The following is a 16,843-nucleotide window of genomic DNA, read 5'->3' on the forward strand; positions in this document are numbered from 1 at the left end:
TTTTCATTTATTTAGCCTTTGAGTGATAATAAAGTGATTTTTTGGGGGTTAACATCACATGGGCTATTTTACATCCATATGGTAAAATCACAGGGTGGTGACATTATGAAACGGGTTGTTCTGAATTACGGAAGTTCATTTTTAGCGAGTATGGACATGCCTCTGGTGCGCAAAGTTCTGTTGCCACTCGCTCTGTCACTTGCTTGCTATGCGATAATAATAGCTGTGGTCCGAGACCAAGTCATGTCATAAGATATGAGTGGAATAACGTTATGGTTAGTCAGACAGATATTGTGTCTGCAATAATGCAATACTCCTCAGATACAGGCTACACATTTTGAGACTGTTGAAATCCAAGCAGTGGATGTGTCAACTGGAATTGACAACAAACTGGATTATTTTTCAATCGTGTTAAATTATCAATGATCACACATGTAACCTATTCCAGGTGACTGCACTGAAGGCCCTGAGAAAAACTGTTTTTCAGATGGAGCTGGGGATCATTTTACATAGTTCTATCAATAGACTGATTTGATGTCTCATGCCTCTCAACAATAGAATCACAGCAACCCCTTTTTATCACCTCTCTCTCTCTCTCTCTCTCTCTCTCTCTCTCTCTCTCTCTCTCTCTCTCTCTCTCTCTCTCTCTCTCTCTCCATCTGACCTGTTTGGACCTCCCACACAGTGATGAATCTTCTCTATTGCTCTAAGATTACTACGTTTAAATCCCTGTGTGTGTGTGTGTGTGTGTGTGTGTCTGCTGATGAGCAGGAGTCTGTCCTGAGAATTGGGGCATGCACACACACAAAACACATTCACACAGAGACAGACACAAACACATAGATGTAGGCCAACACACACACACACACACACACACACACACACACACACACACACACACACACACACACACACACACACACACACACATAGGCCTACATTCTTTCTCTCTCTCCCCCCATTCTTTTTCTCTCTTTCATGCACACACGTAAACGCATGTCAGTCTACAGAGGTAAAACAGTCAGAGCTGAATTCCCAACAGTTTGTTTTGGCAGGGGGCCCATTGCCCCCTAATCTAGGTCACCCCTGTGGGCTCGGCACCAGCAGCCTCTCAGGGAGACAGCCAGCCACCCTGCCCTCCACCACACGCCACTCATCACTCTCGGTAGACTGACCTAGGATCATTTTACCCTCCACTAATCCTAGCATTAATCATAAGGGATATAATGCAAAACTGACCCTAGAACAGTGTTTTGGGGAGTCTTAGACAGTGATTTTCTTTTCCCAAGTGTGGATTTTGCAGCAGGGAGTTTTCTTTAGATTAGCCTAGGACTAGAGATCACACTAGTGATCCACCGGGGTGGTTTTAAAGAGACTGAGGGATTGTAATCCATTGGATTATAAAGACAAAAGAAACCACACCCTTAAACTTAATTAGTGAAAAACTGCTTATTTCCTGGACGTTTATTTGTGGTCAAACCGCGTGCATTTGTGTGTCTTGATGTGTTGCTTTTTTGGTTGGATGGTATTTGTGGTGTATCTTTTATATCTTCGGTCATTATTTGGTCATGGGATTGAAATGAAGATGTCCATGGGAGAGCAGGCCTAGCCACGGTAACCATGTTTGTTTCAGTGTGAATGGAAACAGTGAGGCACTTTTACAAAGGGGAATTCTTTTTTGGGACAGACCTTGTGTTTTCTTTTTGCAGGCTGAAGGGAAAACCCGTAGGTTTGTCCGAACAGAGGCTGTTCCACTGTTGTTCTACAGCAGACCCACTCTGATCTCACCTTCTAGTGTGTGTTTCTGTGTTCATGTGTGTGTGTGTGTTCATGTGTGTGTGTGTGTGTGTGTGTGTTCATGTGTGTGCGTTCATATGTGTGTTTTCATGGATGTTTTATAAGCTAGACCTATATGGCTCTCTGAGTCTGAACCATTGACAGGTCAGCAGTTTGGTGAATCATGGGAGATCTTTGATGAACAGAAAGCAGCAACAAAAGAAAACACAAACATATATACCGGTATGAATAGAGGCAGAAAGCTGTCGAATTTACAAAACACAAACGATGAGATTCCTGGTCAGCGGCATAGGCGTATATTGAAAGGGTATAGGCTAGAGTTAGTCCAATATATTTTGGGAGGAGGTGGATCAGAGTCTATCGTGGCTATAACATGTCAAGCTTCTCTTTTTCCCACAGTGAAACTTGTTGGGCTAGTTTGTGGTGTGGTGCTTAACTACTAGCTATGGGCTAGGAGGAACAGGTCTGTTCTGACGGTTGTAGCTAAGACTGGTTGTAGGCTGTGGGCTGTTGGCTGTAGGCTGAGTGTAGCTTAACTGTATGTGGCTGTTCTGTGTGGTTCTAGCTGTGCCTGAGTTATTAGCCCAGCATCAGCACTGCAGTTGAATCCCACTCCCTATTCTTGTCTCCTCCGTCATCAGCACTGATCTTCAAGGAAATTGGATTTATATATTTATTATATTATATATAAGATAACACCTGAATCCTTAATGAGTAGAGTAGAAAGCGTCAAAATGATGATCCTCCCACAGTTTCTGTTTTTATTTCAAACATTACCAGTTCCCATTCCACAGCGTAGCTTCAAAAAATGGAATACAATGCTCTCAAATTTCATTTGGAACTACAAAAGTAAACGGAAAAAACTTAGTATACTAACTCAAACCAGAGAAAAAGGAGGGTTTAATTTCCCTGATCTAAAGTCCTATTTCCATGCAACTCAAATAGATACAATAATGAAATGGATGAATAACTCGGTTCAAACCAAATGGAAAGACATAGAAAAACAAGCAATATCAATATCAATAGGAACACTACCTTTTCTGAGTCTAAAGGATATTCAAAAACATAGTGGAAATAACAGATGCATAGAAAATACCCTCAAAAATTGGAAAACTATTCGTAAATTGTATAAATGTGATGACAAATGTATTTATTTGAGAGAGATAGCCAGTGACCCAGACTTTTTACCTAATAAAACAGACAAAATATTAGAAGAATGGGCTAGGAAGGGACTACAGGTGTACTCACAGATGTTTACAAATGACATGATAGACTCATTTGAAACCTTAGTTAATCAATTTAATATAAGTAATAGCCATTTTTTTAAGTACTTACAAATTAGAAGCTACCTTATAACACAGCAGAGGAGACAGGAACAAAGATCACATATACTAATGGAATATCTGATCAAAAATAGAAACAGTGAAAAGACAAAAATCTCAAAAATTTACAAAATCATGCAAGAAATCAAGATACAAGAAGATAACACTAAAGAAAAATGGGAAAACGAATTAGCAATAACAATTACGGATGACGAGTGGAAAGAAGCATGCAAAAGAATATTTAAGACAACACAATCAAAATTCTGGAAAGAATTTGCTTGGAAAATAAATATGAAGATCTTCCTAACACCGAAAATGCTGTCAAAATATAGGCCAACAGGCAATGCAGAATGCTGGAGGAAATGTACGGAACGAGAAGCCAATCACACACACATTTTCTATACATGCCCTAAATTGAAAAGGTTTTGGGAGGCAGTTCAAGTAAAAATAAAAAATACATTTACCTTACAAAATCCTATACATCCAGTCAATATTATACTCGGTCTTATTCCATTAGATATATACAGAGAGGGAGATAAATATTTGTACACCATACTACGTATCGCGGCTTTAAAGCAAATCACACGTAAATGGTTGGACTTAAACCCACCATCCGTTAATAATTGGAAAAAAACTGTTGAAGACATAAAAGAAATGGAAAGAATTACTTGCAAAGTGGGAGGCCGTGAAGAGCAATTCACTATGAACTGGAGTAAATGGACCGAATGAATGAGTAGGAAGGAAGCCCCCCCCCCCCCCCCAACCCTCCCCGATCCCACCCCTCCCACCCCCCTCCCTTTGTCTCTTACTTTTCTATTTCTATCCCTATAATTTCTCTATTATTTTTTATTTTATTTTTTATTTTTTTTTATTTTATATTTTCTCTCTAGTCTCTATTTCTTTATTTTCTTTATTTCTTGCTCTCTCTATAAAAAATGTAAAAAAATGATGCAGGATGAACTTAAACAAGTGAAGAACTTGTAAAGTGTGTGAAATGAACTTATTAATGTAATGTAAAGTCCTGCAATAAAGTATAAAAAAAAGAAATTGGATTTATATCGACCCAGGTGTTTGCTTTCAGTTTGGGCAGTTTTTTTTCTCTCACAGCAGTGCGGATGGAGGGAAAGAGAGGAGGAGGAGAGGAAGCCATTTTAGAGTATCGAGGTGCACCAAGTGGAGACATGAACATGAGTTGTTAAGGCCTAGAGGCAGAGGTGCCATGGAAACAGGGTTTTTGTTGTGAGGCAGGAGTAAAAGGGGTCCCCATTCAGCAGTGGTCTGGGATCAGTTTACTCCATGAATGACGAGAGACGTAAACAACATCGACATGCAGACTGCAGACTTAAGGCAGACGACGCACGACAACCAGAACTGAACTGGCACTTTTCCAATGTAGGCTGTGCAACAAGGGAGCCGTGGTCGTGTCCAGATAGGCAAAATGGTGCTGTTGTAAACCAGAATCAATACTCTTAATTGGATGTTCAGGCAGTATTTCCTCCGTTTCAAAACATTTTGATACGTTGTGCTCTGAACATGAACCTGGTCGGTTGGTGTGTTGCATCCAGTTTTGCAGAAGTGGTGGAGCCATTTTGCACATTGTCAGTTCAGAGCTGTGTGGTGTAAGGCAGAAGCTTACAGGTCTCTTAGGCTTGCAGTGTGTGTGATGTACTGTTGCCTCTGTGGGGGTAGAATAGACACACACACACACACACTCGAGTGTTCCTGTCTAAATGGTGTGAGAGAGAGAGTGAGATAAAGTATCATGTGCCACAGCGATACAGCACATAGTTGCAAACATCCGCTGATGTGTGTGTGTGTGTGTGTGTGTGTGTGTGTGAGAGAGAGAGAGAGAGAGAGAGAGAGAGAGAGAGAGAGAGAGAGAGAGAGAGAGAGAGAGAGAGAGAGAGAGAGAGAGAGAGAGAGAGAGAGAGAGAGAGAGAGAGAGAGAGAGAGAGAGAGAGAGAGAGAGAGAGAGAGAGAGAGAGAGAGAGTGTGTGTGTGAAGGACAGTCTTCAGTCCTTGAGATAAAGCATTCGCATACAGTAGGAAGTAGAAGAGTTCAACATTCTTTAATTCCGTCTCACTTACAGGATTGGCTGGTTGAGAGAGAGTGGTGTGTGTGAGAGAGAAAACTGATACATCACGTGTGTGTGTGTGTGTGTGTGTGTGTGTGTGAGAGAGAGAGAGAGAGAGAGAGAGAGAGAGAGAGAGAGAGAGAGAGAGAGAGAGAGAGAGAGAGAGAGAGAGAGAGAGAGAGAGAGAGAGAGAGAGAGAGAGAGAGAGAGAGAGAGAGAGAGAGAGAGAGAGAGAGAGAGAGAGAGAGAGAGAGAGAGAAAGCAAGCAGACATCTAATCTGTGTGTGTGTGTGTGTGTGTGTCAGGAGGCAGGAGGATGTCTATCGAGGCTGAAGCGTTGCTTCAGGAGGCCAAGGAGAGCATCGAGGCGGCCCAGAACTACAGGAGCGAACTACAACAGCGTCTTCATGGACTCAGCCAGGCCCGCAAACAGGTACCAGAGCCTATCCACACCTATACAGATCTACCTATCCACGGAGAGAGATCTATCCATTCATACAGAAATGTCCCATTTACATACCTACCCGTCTATAGAGAGACAAACAGCTTCATATGTGACAGCAGCTGGTCAAACCGGGAACAATTCGCTAACCGACGGAGCGTTTTAGTGTAGAGTAGTGGGGATTACTCACCGATTCCATTGCATTGCAATGTTTTGGCTTGAGTAGCGAGTGTGTCATTGATTTTCAACAACGCTGAACAGCTGAAATTTATAGATTTTTTTCTGAATAAAAGTACGAACGATTTTGATTGGTTGGCGACTTGGTCCCGGTTTCACCAGCTGCTGTCACATACACTATATGGACAAAAGTATGGGACACCCAAACATCACACCCATATGTGCTCGTTGAACTTCTCATTCCAAAACCATGGGCATTAATATGGAGTTTGCTTTTGCTGCTATAACAGCTTCCACTCTTCTGGGAAGACTTTCTACTAGATTTTAGAATACGGTTGCGGGGATTTGCTCCCATTCAGCCACAAGAGCGTTAATGAGGTCAGACACTGATGTTGGGCAAGAAGGACTGGCTCGCAGTCGGCGTTCCAATTCATCCCAAAGGTGTTTGATGGGGTTGAGGTCAGAGCTCTGTGTGCAGGCCAGTCAAGTTCTCCCAGCCCAAACTCAGCAAACCATGTCATTATGGACCTCACTTTGTGTATGGGGGGCATTGTCATGCTGAAACTGGAAAGGGCCTTCCCCAAACTGTTGCCACAAATTTGGAAGCATACAATTCTCTAGAATCACATTGTATGCTGTAGCATTAAGACTTCCCTTCACTGAAACTAAGGGGCCTAAAGCCCAAACCATGAAAACAGCCGCAGACGATAATTATGTCCACATACTTTTGTCCATATATATAAACTAACTCTCTGCTTGTACTGTGTTCATGTAAACTCCACCAGGCCTGTTGACTAAGCCCTAAAGCTCCTCCACCCATGTGAGAGCGCCATGCAGGCCTGTGGTTTGTTCTGTCTTGTACAGCATGGCCCTCACCCACAGAACACCCACAGAATAGAAACCCAGCAAGCTGAGTCGTTGGTGGACAGTAGGTCCATACGTGGCTCTCTGGTATCTCCAAGACACCTTGGCCTTCCTTCCTCCTTCGCTCCCTGTCCCTGTTCTCTCCCCCCTCCCCTCTCTTCCCCGCTGTCCCTCCCCTCCCCTCCCTTCGGTCCCTCCCTCGGTCCCCCCCTCGAGCTAATCGTAAACAATGCCGTTATTTCCTGCTCCTCTTAAAGGACACCAGACCAGACCAGAGGGAGAAAGAGAGAGCAGAGAGAGATAATACAGTATAAAGTATGAAGAAAGAGACAGAGAGAGAGGACGATAAAAAGGGAGAGAGAGCGACACAGAAAGAGGGAGAGATAGATATGCGGAGATACCAAGAGAGAGAGATGGGAAAGAAAGAGCGAGAGAAAGAGTTTTCCCCCCCTCACTCCTGTCCTCTTGTCGGGAGCCTTGGGGGGGACAGACGGGTCGTTGCAGAGTCGTCCTCAGGGTAGGGGCGAGGGAGTACCTCTGGACCGGGCCGGTGTCTGTGAGGCCCACCCTTGGTCTATGGCCTGGTCTCTTCCTCTCTGGCACACTTCTATCCCAGCTGTGAAGCCCCGTAGTGGGACTCTTTTTTTCCCACAAGCCCCCCCCTTCCCCAGGGATGAGTCATCCGGGTCTGCCGTAATCTGAGACGAAGCAGGGAGGAAACGCCACTCGCCACAGCTTGGTCACACACACACGCACAGGCACACGTACACATACACACGAGGACACACTCACACAAGGACACACACACACACACACAAGGAAGCATGCATTTGAAAAAGTCTTTGTGTGTGTGTGTGTGTGTATGTGTGCGCGTGCTTGTACGTGTATGTGTATGCAATCTATTACAAGGCCCCACAACTGGAAGAGAAGGAGTCAAAACATCCGATAAAAGTCTCTCCCTTCATTCTCCTCTCACCCCCGCACCTCTCACCTTTTACCTCCACTTACCCCCCTTCTTTCTCTGATTTTGAATTTCCCTCATTTATCACACTTTCCACACATTTTCCTTGTTTCTATCTCTCTTCACCCCCCCCCCCCCCCCCCCCCGCCATGCAAGTCTCTCAGAGCAGCCACCTCCCCCCTCTACTCTTCCAGAGTGCATTGTGTCGTAGATGACAATATTTTGAATGACAATTCTTTAGAGGCCCAAAATATTGATAATTCTAATCTTGATAAGACTGATAGCCAACAGGAAGTGATGCATTATCTCTAGTGAGGCATTTCCTGTGTCTACTGGCAAAACACACACACACACACACACACACACACACACACACACACACACACTGTTTTCCGCCTCCACTGATACTGTTTTTGCATCCCCCACTATCCTTTCTTTCTCTCCTTTATCAATGCAGTCCTCGCCTCTCCTCTTTCTGTTTCCTTCTCTCTCTCTCTCTCTCTCTCTCTCTCTCTCTCTCTCTCTCTCTCTCTCTCTCTCTCCTTCTCTCTCTCTCTCTCTCTCTTTAGGTCTATGTTTCTTTGTTTTGATTTTGGTGACAAAGGAGTAAAAACCCTCTATCCATATAAGGCGTGTCTACAACGACCTGTGTCTCCTACTCTTCCTGTGACAGTTGAGGTTGCGCTACAGTCAAGAGTGTCAGGACACCACTCAATCTGAAAGTGCTCTCTGAGTCCTGCTGCTCTCTGAAGAGGAACTGAAACACTGTTTTACTCAAAACGACAAGCCACCGAGCTTCCTGTCATACTCGAGCGCACACACACACACACACACACACACACACACACACACACACACACACACACACAAAGGCAAAAGAAAGTCTGACAGGGGTGGCTTGAATTGTACACTTGTTGTAAACGTTTGACTTTTTCTTCAATTTGACTGACATTGTATTCTCCCTTTTTCTTCCCTCCCTGGCTTTTCTTTCTCTCTCTCTCTGCGTCTCTGCCTCTCTCCCTCTCCCCCCCCCCCTCTCTCTCTCTCTCTCTCTCTCTCTCCCCACCCAGGTGCGTGGCAGCTCCAGTCAGGCCAGGGAGGCCCTGAAGCGTCACTTCTCTGAGCTGCAGACGGCCGTCTCCCGTCTCCTGACGGACCGGCTGAGCGCGCTCCTCGGCGAGGTGGACGACATCGAGCAGGACAGCGTGCGGCCGCTGGACGACTGCCAGAAGCTGATCGAGCACGGGGTCAGCACGGCGGACGAGCTGCTCAGAGAGGGTGGGTCACGGCAGACTACCATGCCGGTGTGGAGTCAGAGGAACCAATGAGTTACAGCATCACTAACTGGTTATGCTGAAGAGAAAACATCAACGATGGGGTTGCCCCCCCCCCGCTCTGCTCCTCTCCCAGCTTCAGTATCTCACACACACACACACACACACACACACAGACTCAGTGCACCCATTTGTGCACAGGTGGTCTTCTCTTAACTGATCTAATCAGTGCAGATTACCGGTAATTGTTAAGAGATTAAATGATGATTAAAGATATTAGATCAAATCCCCCTTCCGGTCCCCCAGCATGGCACACTCCCATGATGCCTTCCACAGATGCACAGTGAGGCTTTGTACTAACAGTAGCATTAGTCTTATGTACTCTGCAGTGAGTGGATGACACACACACACACACCACACAGCTGACAACACTCGTCACAGCTGACAAAATTCTCAAGGACGATGTGTGTTACACACACACACACACACACACACACACACACACACACACCACCGAGTCATCACAGCTGACAAACTTCTCAAGGAGGATAGGTCATACACACACACACACACACATACGCAAAAGGTCAGAGTATTAGTCATACAGAATGCACTGTTATCTCATGTTCTCATTATTTAATTGTGCAATGTAAATGTCTCACACTGATTGTGATATGTTCTTGCTGTTATGATAACATATCACACCTGTCTTATCAAACTCATGACAGATTGCTTTATGCTGTTTAAATTAGTATGCCTAATAACATACTTGAATGAACTAATTACTCAGCCTGGTTTTGATCATAACCACCTTCTCTCTCCCTCTCTCTCTCTCTCTCTCTCCCCCCCCCCCCTCTCTCCAGGTGAGGTGGCTATCCGCTGTGGGCTTGGTGAGAAGGAGGACAAGCTGGGCAGCTTCACCAAGAAAGCCCTGCAGATCCAACTGGACAGGTGAGAGAAAGAGAGGGAGGGAGGGGGAGAGAGAGAGAGAGAGTCTGGGGAGGGAAAGGGAAATAAACGAGAGAGAAAGGTATTGGTGTCACGCTACTTCCCCAGCTAGTCACAGTTTTCAATTCAGACCATAACTGGTTCAGTCCAGTGTATACACGCTGGGCTGGAACAAAAACCTGCAAACCCTTAAACTCTCCAGGAATATAACAGAGAGAGAAGGATAGAAGAAAGAAAGGAAGGCGAGAGAGGGATGAGGGAGAGGAAAATACACTCAGTTATTTGACCATTTAAATTGGCACCACAAAGCTCTGTATGACGAGTGTAATGACCTATTTCGGAAAACATGCGATTCAACAAGTCACTTGTTGAAACTGTTTTAATTTTTAAATTTTATTCTCCCGGGAACCGTGTGTTTTTTTCGCCACACTGCCACAAAGCAAACCGCTGATGATCTGACGACCCGTGAAACAGCCCGTCCGGAAAAAGCGGTTTAGATTAAAATCTGAGTGGTATTTTCAGCAAATAACTTCAATGACATGTTTTGGGGACCCCAGAGACCGACATTAACTTGTGTGAAAAGAGCATAATAGGTCTCCTTTAACGTAGGGCAGTGCTCCACTCATCTATGCTATGAGTCAGTGAGTTGTTGTCGAGTGTAACTGGAGGTGGGGTTCATATGGGCCACACCACACTGGGTCGCTGTGGGGGAAATACCTGCATCTTAAGAGTTTTAGTGAGAGAGAAAAGTATTGATTAAGGCTGGTCGGAACCTGTGAGTCTTAACCCTGGGATGAAACTCCCTCCTTCATGACTAACGCTGTTCTCAGCTTGAGGTACGCTCAGTAGAGGGGGTGTTACTGAAGTCTACATCCACCTGGTGATTAAAGGTGCTTCTTGTACCCATGAGCTGGATACTGTCTGTTTTACAGTATTGATACTGTATCTGTTGTCATTTGGTGTGAATAACATCCTATGTGTAGGCCGTGCTCCTAAATTTCGTTGTTTGGTACCTGTACTATAGCAATGACAATAAAGACCATTCATTCATTCATTCATCATTCATTCATTCATAACTGGTTGTTGGCTCAGCACTACTGTAACTGACTGTTTTCATAATGTCAAAATGCACTGATAGTATTTATGCCCTTTCGATATTGTACATTTATGTGGATAAATAAAGCATTTAAAATGTGTGTGTGTTTCAGTCTCCCGGAGGTGCCGGTGTTGGTGGACGTGCCGTGTGTGTCGGCCCAGCTGGACGACTCTCTGCTGTATGCCGTGAGGGAGCGGGCGGCCAAACACGGCTCCGTCTCCTCACACCCCCCCGTACAGATAGAGGAGCTGCAGGAGAGGTCAGGGAGTGTGTTGGTGCGCTGGTGTAAGGTGAGAGGACACACATACACACACACACACACACACACATACACACACATACACACACACACACGACTAGTATACTGTATGTCTTATTAGTATAAGGGCTTCAACATTTTCTTGAAAAACATATATATATGGAAGAGGTGAGCATGTGTGTGTCTGCATGTAAAACGTGTATGCGTTTCCCTTTGTGTGTGTGTGTGTGTGTTTTTCACTCAAACTTTGTGTGTGTGTGTGTGTGCGTGTGCGCGTGCGTGTGCGTGTGCGTGTGTGTGTGTAGGTGGATGATGACTTTGCTGTGCAGGACTACCGTCTCCAGTACAGACGGAGTGCGTCTGGCCAGTACGAGGACGCCTACATCGGCCGAGACTGTGAGTTCCTGGTCCTCCACCTGGACACACACACCGAGCACCTGTTCAGAGTGTGTGCCCGCGGGGAGGGACGCACTGAGTGGAGCCCCTGGAGCGTCCCGCAGGCAGGCTACACCACGCTGGCACCGCATGGTAAACACACACACACACACACACAGTGGCAGATTAAAATATATGGACATACTGTAAAGGGCGGTTGTGGCTCAGGAGGTAGAGCCTGTGTCTAATGATCGCAAGGTCGTAAGTTCGGCGGTTCGATCCCCGGCTGGCCACATGTTGAAGTGTCCTTGGGCAAGACACTGAACCCCAAATTGCTCCCAATGAGCTGGCCGGTGCCTTGCATGGTAGCTTGAAAGTGTGTGTGAATGGGTGAATGAGAGGCCGTTGTTAAGCGCTTTGGAATAAGGCGCTATAGTCCAGTCCATTTATTGTACCCACAGACACATAAAAACAGAAAACTGCCAGTATCACCCACATACTTACACATTTTCATGATTTAGAGTGTGTGTGTGTCCGTCTCCCAGAGTGGTGTCCAGGCAGTGAGGGCTACATCCTGAGCAGCAGGAGGAACATCGCCATGCGCAACGACTCCTCTCCCGCCCGCACACCCGTCCTCTACTCCAACGCACCCACCTACTTCTGCGGACAGACTCTCACCTTCAAGTCAGTACACACACACACACACACACACATATATACTGTATATTCACTCGCTGAAAATGTTGAATGAATAAATGATTTGCCGTGTGAGTAATAGTCAATAATGTGTTGTGTGTGTGTGTGCTGTGTTCAGGATCTCTGCGGCAGGGCAAGTGGATAAGCGGGACAGCATTGGAGTGTGTGTGGAGTGTGAGGGCGGGGCGGAGCCACTCCAGAGGGACCAGGCTGTCTGCATCTCCACCAATGGTACGGTTGAGGATCTCTCTCTCACAATCTAGTCTCACGACCATTCACAGCATCTCTCTCAGACTCCCTCTCCTCATCAGTGTTCTACTGCTTCAATTGGGTAGTTTGGAGCGAAATCTCAGGACACCGTCCAGGACCATGAACGAGAAGTACTGTTGAATGACAAATGCCACGTTTGTCTCTGTAGAATTATACTTATATATATATATTATATTCCCTCTCCTCCTCTCCTCCCTTTCCCTCCAGGAGCGGTGTTTGTCAACGGTAAAGAGATGACCAACCAGCTACCGGCTATCACCGTCGGCTCTGCTGTGACCTTTGACATGGAAGTAGTCAACCTGCTTCCTGTCAGCAACAACAACAACCTGAGTGACGGGGGCAACTTCAAGCTGAGGGTCACGATTGGCTCAGGGAACAGGGAAGTGGTGTTCGATTGGCTGCTGGACCAGGGGGTGGACTGTCTCTTCTTCGGCTGCTCCTTTGCCCACTCTGGTTGGAAAGTGCTGGTGTTCTGAGGCTGCCCATTGGACGGCATCGCTGTCAATCAACACAGAGCAGGGTGAAAATCTTGTCAGCTGGAATTGCCCCTGCCAACCTGTTTCAGTCGCCCTATCCCCAATCAACCCATAGCCCACTCCCAAGATACCTTTCCTAACTCCTACCCGTACACATTTCTAGATGCCTCTTTGTAGATCTGAAAGAACTGGATGGGTTCAAAATGGTAGAAACTCCATCTTGTCTACTAGAGAGCTAGACGGAGCTATTGCCCTATTGCTAACCTATCCAACTGCCCCAGATCTACAAGAGGCTATCATGCTTAGAAACAGGGGCCTTGTGTTGATACCAGATTTAGAGTTAGCCAATGACAACACACCTTCTTTTAGTTCTTGTTTATGTCTTTTAGTTCTTGTTTATGTCCAGGCTTCCTTTAAAAGTCTGGGCATTGTTTACAGCTTTTTTTTACTTTTACTGACTGTGGCCCACTCCTCTCACTTGGCGACGGGTTGGCCATCTATCTATGCATTTCTTAAGCGATATTGACTGGTAATGTCTATTATCACGCCATGGACACCTCTGCACAGACTCAATACCAGAACTGAACATTACTCCTTGTCATGGCATACATACTTTACATTCCCAGGGCACAAAATGGCGGTGCCTTTGCGTGATAAAGGTTTGGTGTCTCTCAGTATTGTGAGAGGCAGTGCGAGATCAAGGAGAGCCATCCTTCAAAGGCTGCCAAGCATGCTGGTCTGGTTTACCACAAGACAAACACAGCCACTGTGAAACTCCCTCCAGAGATCAAGCCCTTTGACTTTCTTTATTTTCTCTCTCTCTCTTTCTGTCAGTCAGTTTGTCGGGGCAGAAAATGTGTCGTAACTTCTAAATCTGTTACAGTATTCTGAGTCTGATTTTATTTCAAGCTCTTATTTAGAATTTGTGTCCTTTTTTTTGCTAAGACAATCATAACAGTATTTACAAAAAAATTGTAACTTGTAGTCTTTTTGTTGATAGGGGGCGTTTATAACTTAGGGAGATCCTCCTTATGTAATTTCATGTGAACGTTAGGTAACCAGCTCATACTATGAGAGGTGAATATCAAACTTGTCTGTCAGTGTCTGTGAAGTGGTCGAGATGTAAGTGATGCTCCGAGTAGCATTTACTGAACTGCTTGAATACTTAAAAAATGCCCCCTTCCCTCCTCCTTCCTTGGTAATCACTGATCTAAACTAGTTGAATAGAATGAAAGAAGTATTCCACCACAGCTTACACCAATCCACTCATGTTAGATCACCTACTACCTCAAGGAGGAGAGGAAACAAGGGTGTTGTTTTAAAGTATTGGAACAGGGCCATGTTCCGACCAAGTGAGGGTTGTTGTTAAAAGTTAAGATGTGACAGAATGGATGTTTTTTATTCTTATTATTCTTATTATTTCTTACCACCATCAAGGGGGTGACATCATGTTCTTTGCTCTGACTGCAAGCAGGTGCTCCTAGAAAAGGTATGGGTATGGCTGTGGCTCTTCTGTGACAGTATGGGCTGATTGCTACCAGCTTTGACAGGGGGTGATCACTTGTTAAATCAGGGTTGTGTTTCATGATCGACTTTTGTAAAAGAAAATGGGGTGGAAACTATCTCCAGACATGCTTGCGCCAATCCATTTCTTTTAAATGCATAATTGGAAGTGCACACTTCTGGGTGAAGGGTAGAGAATTGGATGGCACCCTGGTTAAACAGGTGATCATTCCCGTCAAACAATTGGCCCAGTTGCAGTGGCTTCATATCTAATCTGACTTGAGTGAAAGATTCCAGTCTATTATCAACTGTCTATTAAGCCAGCAGAACTGTCTATTTAACCTGAACTTAACCACAATTAAGCCACATGTCAACTGTTAAGACAAGTTGAAGCCAAAGCTGGCACTTAATGTGTGCACTGTTAGTATATATTCCTAGTCTTTCTAGTCCTTTTATAGTCCATTAACAAAGACAAATAAACAGGACATCGGAAAGAGGGGCACCTTCTAGTATTCTAGAATTTGCCTTTTGTCTACATCACTCAAGTCATGTTATGGCTAAACTGCTTCAAACAAGGACCACATGGGCCTGGTACCATTTCAACCCCCAGCTCTTTCACTTGGTTCCCGGACCGTTTGGGTGGTTAACAGATCTGAAAGGACTGGATAGGTGAGAAGCAGTGGTGAAAGCGTCACCTATTGTAAGGTCTTTTGTTTTCGCCTATCTGACCCCCCGTGATCTGCAAGTACAAGAGGTTGGATTCAAATGAAGGGATGAGGGGTCGAAAATGGTACTGGACACCATGTAAAAGGTACTCCGTCTGCCATCACCTGTACATACATACACCCCTCTTCATTAACTGTGACTTGTTATAGGGCTTATTACTTTGATCCTATGAGATGGAATTTTACCTCATGTTGCCTGTGCCTCCTTCAATGCCAGTTGGAATTCAATAAATTGCTTAATGAATGTTTTTTGGTCATTTCAGTCCTAATTCTATTGATGTAAATCTTTCAGTTGAGTTTGCCTGCTACACACACGTTTCTCAACAGACTGGAATGGATCTTATCTTATCATATCATATCAGTATGACTAGCATGAAACCCAACACCAAAAAGGAACTATTTCCATGAGTAGGAGGGGGGAGAAGGAAACATATTTAGCAATAGTACAAAAATCTTTATTTTTTAAATAGAAAACAACAATTTTCTATGACTCCTTTATTACATAATTCACAACTTCAAGATGATTTTACATCGTTGGTGTTTGAAGTACTGTTTTTTTTGTAATTTCAAATCACACATTTTCCTTTTCTGGGTCCACACTGTGCAAATGATGCTGGTCTTCTCTGAAGTGATGACAGCCAGCTAGAGCAACCATAATAACCTACACCACAAACCCAGGGTGCTATTCAACCAAAACCTGTATCTGGAAAGTATCCCGCTCAATGCTAGCTAAAACATTTCAGCTTTGAGCTGTGGGGCTCCCAAAATCAAATACCCTGTTTGTTGAATCCAACATACTTGCCACAGAAACATCCAGATTGCAGCTTTGATTGAACAGCAACAAAGATTCATACATACTGCAGAGCTTCAAGCAAATTAAAGCAGGGAAGGGGAAAAGCTCTTTTTTTTATGCATCCATAGAAATATAGTCTTGTTGCGATTTCACACCATAGAAATGCTAATCCCTTGTGATTAGACAAGCTAAGAGTTTCACAAGTGAAGAAAACTGGAAAAACTGCAGCAAATTCATCTCCTTTGGTCTGTAAACTAAAAAAACAAAAACTCCCAGTCCCACCTTCCTGGTGCCTCCCACCCTAGATGTAATTTTTTAAAAATTAATTAATTAATTAAAAATTACGATGTCAGCAAGCCATGATTTTGCTTTTCAGTCATACAATCTTACCCAAAGTGTCTTGACATACATGATCAGTTTCAAAAAATGTAATTAATTAATTAAAAATTAAGGTGTCAGCAAGCCATGATTTTGCTTTTCAGTCATACAATCTTACCCAAAGTGTCTTGACATACATGATCAGTTTCACATTATATAGCATATATACATATTCATAAGGGGGAAGGGAGACATTGAAGGAAAAAAATACACTACTAAAATAAAGACAATATTGGGGGTTGTGGACAACACCCCCTTAGCACGCAATAGGAGCCGTGGATTAAGGCCTAGACCGGAACGCAACCATAACGTGAAGGTCAGGCAGTTGGTTCAAGGTCATACGGAACGTGGTTCAAAAGCAAGTTGCATGGCAAGTGTTAGGGAAATGGTCGAGTCTCTTGATAAAGTTGCT

At 44.5% G+C, this 16,843-nt stretch overlaps 1 protein-coding gene across 1 annotated transcript; it reads left to right on the top strand.

The window, feature by feature from the left end:
* Positions 1-5,510: 5,510 nt before the first annotated feature.
* crlf3 (cytokine receptor-like factor 3) lies at positions 5,511-13,032 on the top strand (the record flags this gene model as incomplete). The annotated part of the gene is made up of 8 exons (XM_080524799.1): positions 5,511-5,627; positions 8,709-8,916; positions 9,776-9,863; positions 11,069-11,246; positions 11,521-11,743; positions 12,136-12,274; positions 12,405-12,517; positions 12,764-13,032. 8 exons carry the CDS (start codon positions 5,511-5,513, stop codon positions 13,030-13,032), a joined length of 1,335 nt encoding a protein of 444 aa, XP_080380925.1.
* Positions 13,033-16,843: the final 3,811 nt, after the last annotated feature.

Source organism: Nansenia antarctica (genome assembly GCF_963989245.1).
Source record: "Nansenia antarctica genome assembly, chromosome: 2".
Classification (NCBI taxonomy): domain Eukaryota; kingdom Metazoa; phylum Chordata; class Actinopteri; order Argentiniformes; family Microstomatidae; genus Nansenia; species Nansenia antarctica.